Below are 14,654 nucleotides of genomic sequence, written 5' to 3'. Positions count from 1 at the left end.
GGGGATGGGCACGGAGAGGGGCACTTGTGGGGATGAGCACTGGGTGTTATATGGAAACCAACTTGACAATAAACTATGGAAAAAAAAAAAGAAAGATGTTTAACTGACTGATCAACCCAGGAGTCCCTTAAATAACCAGCTTTTGATTTCATTGACTTTTTTTTCATTTTCATTGACTTCTGCTCTAATTTTACTATTTATTTTATTCTCTTACTTTTATTAATTTTCCCTTACTTTTCTAGTTTCCTAAGGTGGAAATTTAAGATTTTTTTCTATCATATGTATTCAGTGCTACAACATTCCCTCTAAGTACTGTTTTCATTGCACCTCATAGATTTTGATAAAACGTTTTAATTTTAATTTAGTTCAAAACATTTTTATTTATTTTTATTTTTAATACAATTTATTGTCAAATTGGTTTCCACACAACACCCAGTGCTCATCCCAATAGTTCAAAAATAGTTTTAAAATTTCTCTTGAGATTTCTTCCTTGACTCATGTGTTATTTATTAGTGTCTTACTTAATTTCTGTGTATTTTGGGATTTTCCAGTTATTTTTCTGTTATTGATTTCTATTTAAATTCTATTGTGACCTGAGAGCAGAGATTGTATTCCATCTTGGTAAATATTCCATATGGGCTTGAGAAGACTGTGTATTCTGCTGTTGTTATGAAAAGTCTATGGATGTCAATTATATCCAGTTGATTGATGGTACTATTGAGTTCAACTACAATTTTTTTTGCCTGTTAGATCTGTCGAATTCTGATAGAGGGGTATTGAAGTCTCCAGCTATAATAGTGTCTCATCTATTTATCTTTGCAATTCTATTAGTTTTTTTTCCCTACATAGTTTGATGCTCCGTTGTTAGGTGCCTACACATTAAGGGTTACTATGTCTTGTAGAATTGCCCCCTTAATCATTAAGTGATACCCTTCTTTATCTCTGACAGACTTCCTTACTTTAAGCCTGCTCTGTCTGAAATTAATATAGCTACCCTTGCTTTCTTTGGATTAGTGTTAGCATGATTATTCCTCCATTAATTTAATCTGTATGTTTCTTTATATTTAAAGCGGTTTTCTTGTAGACAACATATGGTTGGCTCTTTTTTTGACCCATTCTGATGATCTCTGTCTCTTAATTGGTACACTTAGAACACCGGCATTAAAGGTGATTGTTGATATAGTTAGATTAATATCTACTCTGTCAAAAATACATGGAAACAAATGAAAATGAAAACACAATGGTCCAAAATCTTTGAAATGCAGCAAAAGCTGTTCCAAGAAGGAATTTACAGCAATACAGGCTTACGTCAAGAAGCAAGAAAAATCTCAAATAGCAACCTAATCTTACACCTAAAGGAGCTAGGAGAAGAAGAACGAACAAATCCAAAATTAATAGAAGGAAGGAAATAACAAAGATTAGAAGTAAAATAAAACACTTGATCTTAGCCAAAAGGCCAAGAAGCGATTGAAGAAAAATAAAACAAATAGAAACTAAAAAAGCATTAAAACAGATCAATGTAACCAGGGGCTGGTTCTTTGAAAAAATCAACAAAATTGATAAAACTTCAGCCAGACTCATAAAGGGAGAAAGAGAAAGAGAGAGAGATAATCAAATGACAAAATCAGAAATGAAAGAGGAGAAATAACAACCAACACCACATAAATACAAAGGATTATAAGAGAATATTATGAACAGTTATATGTTAACAAACTGGACAACCTAGAAGAAATGGACAAATTCCTAGAAACATAAAACCTCCCAAAACGGAATCTGAAAGAAATGGAAAATTTGAACAGACCAATTACCAGCAATGAAATTGAATCAGTAATCAAAAAGCTTCCAACAATCGAAAGTCCAGGACCAGGTGGCCTCACAGGTGAATGTAAAGACATATAAAGAAGAGTTAATATCTAGTGTTCTCAAACGATTCCAAAAAATAGAAGAGGAAGGAAAGCATCCAAATGTATTCTACAAGCCAGTATTACCCGATACCAAAACCAGAAAAAGACACTTCAAAAAAGAAAAAAAAAAAAGAACTATAAGGCAATATCTCCAATGAATATGAATGCAAAAATCCTTAACAAAAATTAGCAAACCAACTGTAACAATGCATTAAAAAATTCATTCACCTCAGTCAAATGGGGTTTATTTCCAGGATGCAAGGATGGTTCAATATTTGTAAATCTATCAACATCACATCAACAATAAAAAAAACATATCATTAATTCAATAGGTGCAGAAAAAGAATTTGACAAAGTACAATATCCATTCATGATAAAAACACTAAAAAAGAGTAGGTTTAAAGGGAAGATACCTTAGCATAAAAAAGGCTATATATGAAAAACCCACAGATAACATCATACTCAATGGCGAAACGCGGAGCGCTTTTCCCTAAGATCAGGAATAAGACAAGGATGTCCATCTACTCTCACTACTTTTACTCAACATAGTATTGGAAGTCCTAGCCACAACAGTCAAATAAGAAAAGGAAATAAAAGGTATCCAAATTGGTAAGGAAGAAGTAAAACTTTCATTATTTGGAGATAACATGATATAGATAGAAAATCCTAGACTCCACCAAAATCTACTAAAATTGATAAATGAATTTAGTTAGTTCACAGAATACAGAGTCAATATACAGAAATCTGTTGCATTTCTATACATTAAAAATGAAGCAGCAGAAAGAGAAATTAGGAAAACAATCTCATTTACAATTGCATCAATAATAAAATATTTAGGAATATACTTAACCAAAGAGGTTAAAGATCTGCACTCTGAAAACTATAAAACATAGATGAAAGAAATTGAAGATGACACAAACAGAAAAATACTCCATGCTCATGAATTGGAAGAACAAATATTGTTAAAATGTTCATACTACCCAAAGCAACACAGCATTTTTCCCAGAACATTTTCCCAGAACTAGAACAAATACTAAAATCTCTATGGATTCACACACAAAAAAAGCCCAAATAGCCAAAGCTGTCTTGAAAAAGAACAAAATTGGGGGTATCACAAATCCCAGATGTCAAGATATACTATAAAGCTGTAGTAATACAGTAAAACAGTATGCTACTAGCACAAAAATAGACATATAAATCAACAAAATAGAATAGAAACCCCAGGAATAAACTCACAATTATATGGTCAATTATCTTCAAGGCAATAGGCAAGAATATGTGATGGGAAAAAGACAGTCTCTTCAACAATTGGTGTTGAAAAAACTGGACAGCAACATGCCAAAGAATGAAACTAGATTACTTTTTTTACACCATACACAAAAATAAACTCAAAATGGATTAATGACTTAAATATGAGATCTGAAATCATCAGATCCTAGAAGAGAGCACAGGCAGTAACTTTTTAGACATTGGCTGTAGCAACATTTTTCTAGCTATGTCTTCTGAGGTAAGGGAAACAAAAGCAACCTACTGAATGGGAGAAGATCTTTCAAATTACATATTTGATAAAGGGTTAGTATCCAAAATATATAAAGAATGTATACAACTCAACACTAAAAAACAAATAATCTAATTAAAAATAGGCAGAAGACATGAACAGCCATTTCTTCAAAGAAGGCATACAAATGGCTAACAGAAACATGAAAAGATGCCCAACGTCACTCATTATCAGAGAAATGCAAATCAAAACCATAATGAGATGTCACCTCACACCTGTCAGAATGACTAAAATAAAAAACACAAGAAACCATACATGTTGGTAAGGATATGGAGAAAAAGGAACCCTTGTGAACTGTTGGTAGTGCAGCATACTGCACAGCTGGTACAGCCACTATGGAAAACATTATGGTTGTTCCTCAAAAAAGTAAAAACAGCATTACTATATGATGCAGTAATTCCACTACTGGATATTAACCCAAAGAATATAAAAACACTAATTTGAAAAGATATATGCACCACTATGTTTATTGTAGCATTATTTATAATAGCCAAGCTATGGAAGCAACCCAAGTGTCCATCAATAGATAAATGGATGGATAAAAATGTTGTATATAATGAAATATTACTTAACCATAAAAAAGAATGAAATTTTGCCATTTGCAACAACATGGATGGATCTAGAGGGTATAAAGCTAAGTGAAAAAAGTCAATCAGAGAAAGAGAAATACCACATGGTTTCATTCATATGTAGAATTTAGGAAACAAAACAAATGAACAAAGAAAAAAGAGACAAACCAATAAACAGACACTTAACTAAACAGAACAAACTGAGGGTTACCAAAGAGGATGAGTGGAAGAACGAATGAAGTAGGTGAAGGGAATTAAGAGTATATTTATCATGATGACCACTGAGTAATACACAGAATTGTTGAATCACTATATTGTAGACCTGAAAGTAATGCTGTATGTTAATTATACTGAAATTAAAAAATAAAATCTACCATGTCATTAACTGTTTTCTATATGCTGCCATTATTCTTCTCACTTTTGTCTTCCATTCTTTTTCTGGCTTTTGTGGTTTTAATTGAGCATTTTATATGATTCCAACCATTCTTCTTAGCTTATTGGTTGTTTCTTTTTTTTAAAAAACTTTTTTTAAAAAAATTTATTTCTAGGAGAGAGAGAGACACACACAGCGTGAACAGGGGAGGGTTAGAGAGGGAGGGAGACACAGACTCTGAAATAGGCTCCAGGCTCTGAGCTGGCAGTCAGCACAGAGCCCGATGTGGGGCTTGAACCCACGAACCGCGAGATCATGACCTAAGCGAAAGTCGGACGCTTAACCTACTAAGCCACCCAGGCGCCCCTTAAAAAACTTTTTTAATGGTTGCCCTAGAGTTTGCAATATACATTTATAACTAACCCAAGTCTATTTTCAAGTAACATTATTGTATGACTTCATGGGTAGTGTGAGTACCTTATAATAACAAAATAACCCTTATTCCTGCCTCTCGTCCCTGTATAATTGTTGTCATCCACTTTCATATACATGTAGAGTACATGTAGTATACATATATGATATACACATAAGCTTACACAATTGAATACATTGTTGGCAATATTATCAGTTAGATTGATTAAGTATAAGAAAAACAAGTTTTTATCTTACCTTAACCTATTTTTTCTTTGATCCTTTTCCTTACTTTATATAATACGAGTTTCTGACCTAATTTATTTTCCTTCCCTAAAGAACTTTAACATTTTTGTAAGGCAGGTCTACGGGGAACAAATTCCCCCAATTTTTGTTTGTCTAAGAATGTCTCTATTTCTCCTTCACTTTTGAATGATATTTTGCAGGATACAGACTGGTGTTTTTTTTTTCTCTCAACACTTAAAATGTTTCCCTCCATACTCATTGCTTGCATGATTTCTGAGAAGATGGATGGTTGTAATTTTTTTAAGTTAATATTTGTTAGGTAGAGCCCTCTGTGGAGTGTTGCATGGTGAGCCACAGGTCAACAAAGACTGCAAAGGAAATGAGATAGAGAAGTTTATTACTCACAGGTCCTGGAGCAGGTACATGGTATGGCTTGACATGACACATAAAGATGTCAAGGCAGAGGAGTGCCTGGGTGGCTCAGTCAGTTAAGCATTTGACTTTGGCTCAGGTCATGATCTCATGGTTTGTGAGTTTGAGCCCTGTGTCAGGCTCTGTGCTGACAGTTCAGAGCCTGGTGCCTGCTTTGGATTCTGTGTCTCCATCTCTCGCTCTGTCCCTCCCCCACTCACACTGTGTGTGTGTGTGTCTCAAAAACTTAAAACAAAGGGGTTTTTTTTTGTTTGTTTTTTTGTTTTTTTTAAAAAAGCTGCCAAAGCAGAGTATAGGCAGAGTGCAAGCAAAAGGACCTGGGGCATATGCCTTTATTAAGGTCTATGGGTAAAAGTGTTTCTGGGATCAGTAACTTAAGGCTGAATTTGTCAATTCAAACTAAAAAGATTGGCATTTTGGTAAGCTCTGGGGAGATCTTATTTAAGGAGTGCACAAGGAGAAGCAGCTGGGAAGTGGGAGAGACTGTCACCAAGAGCATTGGGGAAGCCCTATCAGGGGCTTACATTTGTGGATGGGTGGGCTATTATCTAGGGCATGTACTCACAGAAGGGGCTAGTGTCAGTTCAAAGCTGACCACTAAGTAGCACTTAGCCACACAAAATAAGTGCCAGAGCATCAATATTATGTAATAGTTTAAACTACACAGATGTACCTCTTCTCTTTGTTCCACTATAGTTAAGGGTATTTTTCCTCTGGGTTCTTTAAAAACTTTATCTTTGATTTTGTATAGGTTGAAAATAATATGGCTAAGTATCATTTTATATCATTTATTCGGCTTGGTGTTTTCTAAGCTTCCTGGATCTGTGGGTTGGTGTATGACATTAATTTGGGGAAAATTCTCAGTCATTATAATTTTTTTTTTAATTTTTTTTAATGTTTTATTTATTTCTAGGAGAGAGAGAGAGAAAGAGAGAGAGAGAGAGACAGCGTGAGCAGGGGAGGGTCAGAGAGAGAGGGAGTCACAGACTCTGAAACAGGCTCCAGGCCCTGAGCTGGCAGTCAGCACAGAGCCCGACGCGGGGCTCGAACCCACGAACCGCGAGATCATGACCTAAGCGAAAGTCGGACGCTTAACTGACTAAGCCACCCAGGCGCCACCTCAGTCATTATAATTTCAATTACTGAATTTCCTTATGATCATCTAGCAAGCCTATTCGTATTTTTAGTAGCCACCAGTGATTTTGAGTTGAATATACATGAAGCCACAGAGCATAAGCTCTGATATATGGTAGGTGCTTAAATAAATACATGCCTGATAAAGGAAAGTTATGGCTTTAGTTGTTTTAAATACATTGATGTAACATTTATACATAGCATTACCATTTCCCTGATAGGAATATTCTTTTATTGTTTTTTGTAGTTCCAACACTACTGTCTCTATGGTAGTGAATATGGATCTGGAGTTTGCTGCCTAAAAACAAATGCATTCATGAAAAATTACGGATGACACCAATTTCTTTCAATGTGCCATTGGATATTCAGTTTGGGGTGAAAGACTATGCATATCCAGACAGGTCACAAAAACCTAACTGGAATTCTTTCCTAAGAAATATTTCCTTTGCCTTCTAAGAGTTTCATATTTCAGCAGATATTTTATTTTTCAGGGACAGTGTTCCTTTTTTTGTTTTCATTATAGTGTAGTATAATAAATAAATCCATTGAATATCAGTGTGCTATTAAAAGCATACACTAGTTACCTAATTTATACAGTTGGAGTGAATAGCTTCTATTTAATATTTACAACTGGCCAGTTAAACAGAAGATAAACCAATGATACAAAGATTTTCATTTGAGATTTTCATTCTTAAACTTTGTTGTGCACAAGACCACAGGCTATTAGATTCAGTAGATAATTGGTGGGCTTGAGGTTCTGCATTATTCAGCATCTCAGATGATTCTGATGCAGATGGGGTTTGGGTCACATTTTGAGAGACAAAGCACTAAAATTGCTCAAACATTCATAACCATCACTTTAGATTTTGAATTCTTCTTTTTTCTTAATAGGAAAGCCTGCCTTATAAATCAAACAAGAAAAAGAAATAAAAAGCATCTAAAATAGGAAAGAAGAAGTAAAACTCACTATTTGCAAATGAAATGATACTACATATAGAAAATCCTAAAGATTTCACCAAAAATATTTAGAACTAATAAATGAAGTAATTAAGGTTTCAGGATACAAAATTAATATACAGAAATCTGTTGTATTTCTATGTACTAATAATGAACTATCAGAAAAAGAAATTAAGAAAATACTTCCATTTACAATTACATCAAAGAGAATAAATACCTAGGAATAAATTAACCAAGGAGTTGAAAAACCTGTACTCTGAAAACTGGAAGACATTGATAAAAGAAATAGAAGATGACACAAATAAATGAAAAGATAAACCATGTTTATGGATGAAAGAATTCATGTTGTTAAAATGTCCATACTCTTGAAACCAATCTATAGATTCAATACAATCCCAACCAAAATACTAATGGCATTTTCCACAGAACTAGAACAAATAATTCTAAAGTTAGAGATATTACACTCCCAGATTTCAAAATATATTATCTACAGTAATCCAAACAGTATGGCACTGGCACAAACTACATATAGACCAATGGAACACAAGGGAGAGCCCAGAAATAAACCCATACTTAGATAGTCAACTAATCTGCAAAAAGGAACCAAGAATATACAGTGGGGAAAAGACAATCTTTTCAATAAATGGTACTGGGAAAACTGGACAGCTATAAGCAAAAGAATGGACTTGGACCACTTTCTTAGACTGTATTTAAAAATAAACTCAAAATGAATTAAGGACCTAAATGTAAGACCTGAAAACATAAATCTCCCAAAAGAAAAGAGGAAGTAAAGTGTTGGACATTGGTCTTAGCAATAGTTTTTTGGATCTGTTTCCTCAGGCAAGCACAACAAAAGCAAAACATTCGGATCTACGTCAACCTAAAAAGTTTTTGCACAGCAGAAGAAACCATCAACAAAACAAAAAGGCAATCTACTTAGTGGGAGAAGATATTTTCAAATGATACAGCTGATAGGAGGTAAATATCCAAAATATAAATATAAATATCCAAAATCATACAATGCAGCACCAAAAAATATCAAACAATATGATTAAAAAATGAGCAGAGGACTTGAACAGACATTTTCCTAAAGAAGATGTAAAGATGGCCAACAAATATATGAAAAAATACTTAACAATGATAAGTCTTAGGGACATGCAAATCAAAACCACAATGAAATATTACCTCACACCTGGATAATATCAAAAAACATGAAATAACAAGTATTGGTGAAGATGTGGAGAAAAGGGAACCCTTGTGCTCTGGTGGTGGGAATGCTGGTGTAGCCATTGTGAAAAACAGTATGGAGTTTCCTCAGAAAATTAAAAATAGAAGTACCATATAATCCTGTAATTCTGATTCTGAATATTTACTCAAAGAGAATGAAAATGTGAATTCAAAAAGATATATACACCCTTATTTTCAGCATTATTTACAACTGCCAAGATATGAAAGTAACTTAAGTGTCTATTAATAGATGAATGGATAAAGATGTGATGTGTGTGTGTGCAGTATAGTGTGTACACTATACATACACGCACACAATGGAATATTATTCAGCCATAAAAATGAAAGAAATCTTGCTAATTGCTACAGCATGCATGAACCTAGAGAATATTATGCTAAGTGAAATAAGTCAAAAAGGGAATGACAAATGCTGTATGATTTTACTTTATATGAGAAACCTAAAAAACAAAACAAATAAAACAATAACAGATCCATAAATACAGAGAACAAACCGATGTTTGCCAGAGGAAAAGGGTGAGGGGGATAGGAAAAATAGGTGGAGATTAAGAGGTATAAATTTCCAGTTATAAATAAATGAGTCATGGAGATGTAAAGTACAGCATAGGGAATATAATCAATAACATTGTAGTAACTATACATGATTACAGATGTTAACCAGACTTAACATGGTGATCATTTCATAACTTATATAAATGTAAATTGGGGCACCTGTGTTGGTACAGTTGATTAAGCTTATGACTTCAGTTCAGGTCATGATTTCACTGCTCATGAGTTTGAGCCCTGCGTCGGGCTCTGTGCTGACAGCTCAGAGCCTGGAGCCCGCTTCGAATTCTGTGAGTCTCTCTCTGCTCCTCTCCCACTCGTGCTTTGTCTCTCTCCTTCAAAAATAGATAAACATTTAAAAAAAAGTCAAATCATTTTGTTGTACACCTGAAACTACTATAATATTATATCCCAATTATACTTAAATAAAAAGTAGTTTATGAAAAATTATATATGGCAGTGCCATAATTTTACTTTTATATGTATATATAAAATGTTTATATATTATGTACATATATATATTAATTACATATAATAAAGTACATAAATATAGTTACAAATACAGGCAAATGATGGCAGAAATATATAGTAAAAAGTTTACTGTATTTATCAGTGATTAGTGAATTATAGCAATTTGTTTCTTTTGCTTTTTAACATTTTCAATATTTTCTACCATTAACCTGTAATGCTTTTGTTTGCAGAAGAAAGACATAAGCTATAAAAAGAATAGTCACAAAAGGGTATATTAGAAGTGATTTGTTGATTAGTCTATAATGCCCAGTAGGCTGACTTCATTCTACAGGGAATCTTTTGGGGGATTTTCGAAAGGGAATTGAGGGAATTTCAATACTATGTTTGCAAACAGGTTTGAAGATGGGAAGAAATAAATATCTTCCCTTCCAAAGGGTATTTGCCAAAGAAAAATAACATGAAACAAATAGTTGTCTTTGATATTTTTGTTCTTGTATCTTAAGAGTTCTTCACGAAAATTTATATCTTATGACATCTGCATCTTCTTATAAGCATAGGTGAGAATACAGTGCTTTATTTTATTGTAAATTATTCTTTCCAAGAAAACAGGTAGAAAATACCATCTTAGTACCAAAAGTTTTTCATGAGCTATCACAATTCATGAAAAATATTTTTCAGATGATTTATCTTCCAAAGGAAACATCCTGAATTGAATAGCTAAATAAACATTATGTGTATTTCCTCTGAAAACTTTTGGATATTAAGCTATGTATTTGTAGAGTGAAGAATTGAACTCATGTAATTCGGTTATAGCATTGTGTGGTTTACCACCATGCTATGCTACCTACTAAATAGCAGAGAAGGGTCATAGTCACACACAGACTGTGGATGGAAATGTACCTTAGAAAATCCAGTGCTTTCAATGAGAACCGCAAAACAAGGGTCATAAAGCTCATAGTCATTTGGTAATTTAGACATGGGATAGAGATTCAAAGCCTCTAAAATACGGTTACATTTTTGTTAATTTTGGGGAGGCCAGTATAACGAATTATAAAACATATCTATTTAATATTCATGTGTTTGAAAATTAAAATTCATTCTGGCATTTAATTTACAAGGAAACACAAACAGAATGAGAATATTTCTGACTGTTAAGAATCATAGAGTTATGAGGATTTTTAAAGGAGTCTATGATTTCTCTTTCAACCTGTATCTTTTTTAAGGTGATACTTTGCTGGAAACATGCACACACATGAAAAATAGTTCACCACAAATATTAAGAGCCACAACTCATTGTATTCTGTGAAGAGTGTAAAATAAGGATAATATGGTGTTTGTAGTGATTTGACAGTAGTGTGCTTATGTGATTACTGCTGATATCACCAGCCCCTCTATTTATTAATGTCTAATATAAATCTCAATCAAATTTTCCCTTTTTCTATTTCAAGTGACGATTGAGAAGAACAGTTTTTTTTCCCCCTCAGAATAGCTTCCTTTTTACAGGGGAAAAAATTCTAGGTGCTTTTTAATAGAAAATACCTCAATTCTTTTATATATTTTTATTGTTCAAACATTATTCTCATGAGAACTGAATTTTTCACAAATTCTCTCTCCCCTCAATTTTCTGTATTGTTCTCTGTCTTTCAATTACCAAGCAAGCACATTAGGGGCATGTTCCAGCCCAGTACAAATTGAGGAATGAAGTCTTCAGCTTCTGTACAGAACTAGCGACTAGGTTATAAAAGTAAACATATGTGTTAGAATGGGTGGTCTTGTAATGAAAGCCTGGGAGCTATGAATCCAAAATGGAAATATTCCTTTCAATGGTTATATATTTAGAACAGCTGTTTGTAAACGAGTAGCTCCTGCTTTAGATACTAAGGCAGAGATCTGAATACACAAAACATATTTTGTGTTCAGACTTGTGCATAATTTGTGATGATGAGGACTGAGGTTTTCTTCTCCTGGGTCTCCACAGAGTCTAGCCTTCTCGCTTGCTTCCTAGGCTTGTAAAACTCATAGATACATTTTTAATCTGGGGCTTTTACCTGTCTTGACGTCTCTATATTAGTCATTTCCTGTTACTGGGGTTCATCTTTATTCATTTGATTTGCCCTTTAAACAAAATTTGTAATTTCTACTATTTAAATTGAAGTCACCTTTTTGAAAACACTGGTTATTTTTTCTGCTGTGGTGCCATTTGTAATGTTTCATACCTCCCTACTTTGATAGTCCTACTGGTAATCCTAAAAAGAACAGGAAAAGAAAAATCCTTACAATCATTTTAGAATTCGTGCCTCTGAAATATTAAAACATATTTTCAGTTAACTGGATGGTAATTGTTTTATTTGGTTTATAAAATGACAGGCCTTGGATCCTTCCCAAACCTGTGAATAAGTTGATAGTGTCTTTATTTCTTCACTCCTCTTAAAGGGGGACTTTATTTTTTATTATCTTGGGTGTAACACCAGCTAGAGTTTCTACATGTGACTGAGCTAAGAATGACAGCACTCTGAAGAGGGAGTATATAAATATTTGTTGACTGAATGAATGATTATATTCACGTATGAGAGTTTATTGGATATAATTAAAAAGAGTGAATTAGAAATTGGGAGTGATTCTGAGCAATGTAAAATCAAAAGACTTGTTTAGGAATCTGGGATTATTTTTATGAATATATAATCAAGTAACAATGATAGTAGACATATTAAAAACAGTAATTAAATATTAATTTACTGTCTTCTCACTCGACCTATTAATGCCTTAAAGGGACTGAATAATATCACTGATATCAAAGATACAGCCCATTTTTCATTCAAAAGAAAAGACACACACTTTTGAAACTGAACTGCTGCTGTTTTTAGAGACGTTCACATAAAATGTATGTTTTTATTCTCAATTCTGAAAAACAATTCACTGTTAATATATTCAATTCTAAATATGTATATACTTCTTTAAAAAATCTTCCTCAAAATTATTTATTATATACTTAATATTCTTAGGTGTGTTTCTAAAAAAGAGAAACCCTGTCCCTTCGTATTTGTTGAGAAAGTGCCATCTGAAATAGGGAACAGACATTACCATTCAATACCAGTTTTCATGACGTTTGATTGTTTTTTCTCCCCTTTACCTATCCTATCATGGTAGTGATCAGCCTGAATGCATACGATGGAGGCAAACAAGACGCAGGTGATGGAGTTTGTTCTCATGGGACTGACAGATCGTCCAGGGATGCAGGTCCCCCTGCTCCTGGTGTTCTTGGTCATCTACCTCACCACCATGGTGGGCAACCTGGGACTGATTTTTCTCATCTGGAAAGACCCTCATCTTCACATCCCCATGTATTTATTCCTTGGTAGTCTGGCCTTTGCAGATGCTTGTTCCTCCTCCTCTGTGACTCCAAAGATGCTCATAAATTTTTTATCTAACAATCACATGATATCCCTGGTCAAATGCATCACCCAATTTTATATTTTTGGTTCCAGTGCCACCACAGAGTGTTTCCTCTTGGTAGTGATGGCCTATGACCGCTATGTAGCCATATGCAACCCCTTGCTTTATCCAGTGGTGATGTCCAACCGACTCTGTACTTGGTTGATAAGTGCGTCTTATGCGATTGGTTTTCTGCATCCCATCGTTCATGTGGGATTACTGTTTAGATTAACCTTCTGCAGGTCCAATATAATACATCATTTCTACTGTGAAATTTTGTCACTGTATACAATTTCTTGCACTGACCCATCTCTTAATGCATTGGTGATTTTTATTTTTGCTGCTTTTATACAAGCTTTTACTTTTACGACTATCATAGTGTCTTATATCCGTGTCCTCTTTGCCATCCTGAAAAAGAAGTCTGAAAAGGGCAGGAGCAAAGCCTTCTCCACGTGCAGCGCCCACCTGCTCTCTGTTTCCTTGTTCTATGGCACTCTCTTCTTCATGTATGTGCGTCCCGGGTCTGGCCCAGATCAATATCAGGACAAAATGTATTCATTGTTCTACACAGTTATAATCCCCCTGCTAAACCCCTTTATTTATAGCCTAAGAAACAAGGAAGTTTTAGGTGCACTGAGAAAAGTTATAAAGAAATAGATATTTAGGAGGGCAACTTTCATTATTCCTTAGGTTTTTCTCTGTTTAAATAAAGCATAAATGTGTCCCTGTGTTTTGTGCATAGTAGGGACTTAACATGTAATCTTAGAATGAATAAACAAAAAATTTAGCATAGATAGACTTGTCTTCATCATAAGTTCTTGTGATCATCAAAATAAGTAATAAGCCTGGTAAAGACAGGCTCCATTTACTTTGTGTTGTTGTTCTTAATCCATCCTCAAAGACAAAAGTAAAACAGAAATCTTCAAATTACTATGTCTTTGTAACATGAAGAGCTTTGTGTTTCCACATACACATACTTTAAAACTCTTTTGAATTTATAGTGTTTAAAGGAAGACTCAATCTGTATAAACTCTCTTTTTAAAAAAGACTCATGCCTTTTTAAATAATTTTTGAGTGGGTAATTTTTCAAAACCTTCTCTTTAGTAGATATTTATAATTACCCAAACAATATGCAAACCAAAGTAATATTGTTAGACTAAATATGACGACATATAACCTATTGAGGCATTTAAAATGAACATTTCTACAAGGATGAAAGTAATTTTGTAAATTATATTTGTATTGTAACCATTGAAAGGTTTAAAAATTTAACAATCATATATTTAAGAGAAAGTAATTTTCCTTCAATGTAATAAAAAGTTCGTTAAATGAACTTTTCTTAATGGTTGTTAAACATCTACTTTTTAATTTATTAA

General features: G+C 33.7%; 1 protein-coding gene across 1 annotated transcript in view; it reads left to right on the top strand.

Moving 5' to 3' along the window:
• Positions 1-13,935, top strand: part of LOC144240561 (olfactory receptor 5AC1-like) — a 29,296-nt gene extending 15,361 nt beyond the window's left edge. Inside the window, exon 3 of the mRNA XM_077774928.1 lies at positions 12,994-13,935. Within this exon, the coding sequence (XP_077631054.1) occupies positions 13,006-13,935 (930 nt within the window). The 5' untranslated portion in view covers positions 12,994-13,005. The remainder of the gene's footprint in view (positions 1-12,993) is intronic.
• Positions 13,936-14,654: the final 719 nt, after the last annotated feature.

Source organism: Crocuta crocuta, unplaced genomic scaffold, assembly GCF_008692635.1.
Source record: "Crocuta crocuta isolate KB4526 unplaced genomic scaffold, BGI_CrCroc_1.0 scaffold6, whole genome shotgun sequence".
NCBI lineage: Eukaryota > Metazoa > Chordata > Mammalia > Carnivora > Hyaenidae > Crocuta > Crocuta crocuta.
Note: the sequence above shows the minus strand (reverse complement) of the source record. Positions and strands in the feature narration are given on the sequence as shown.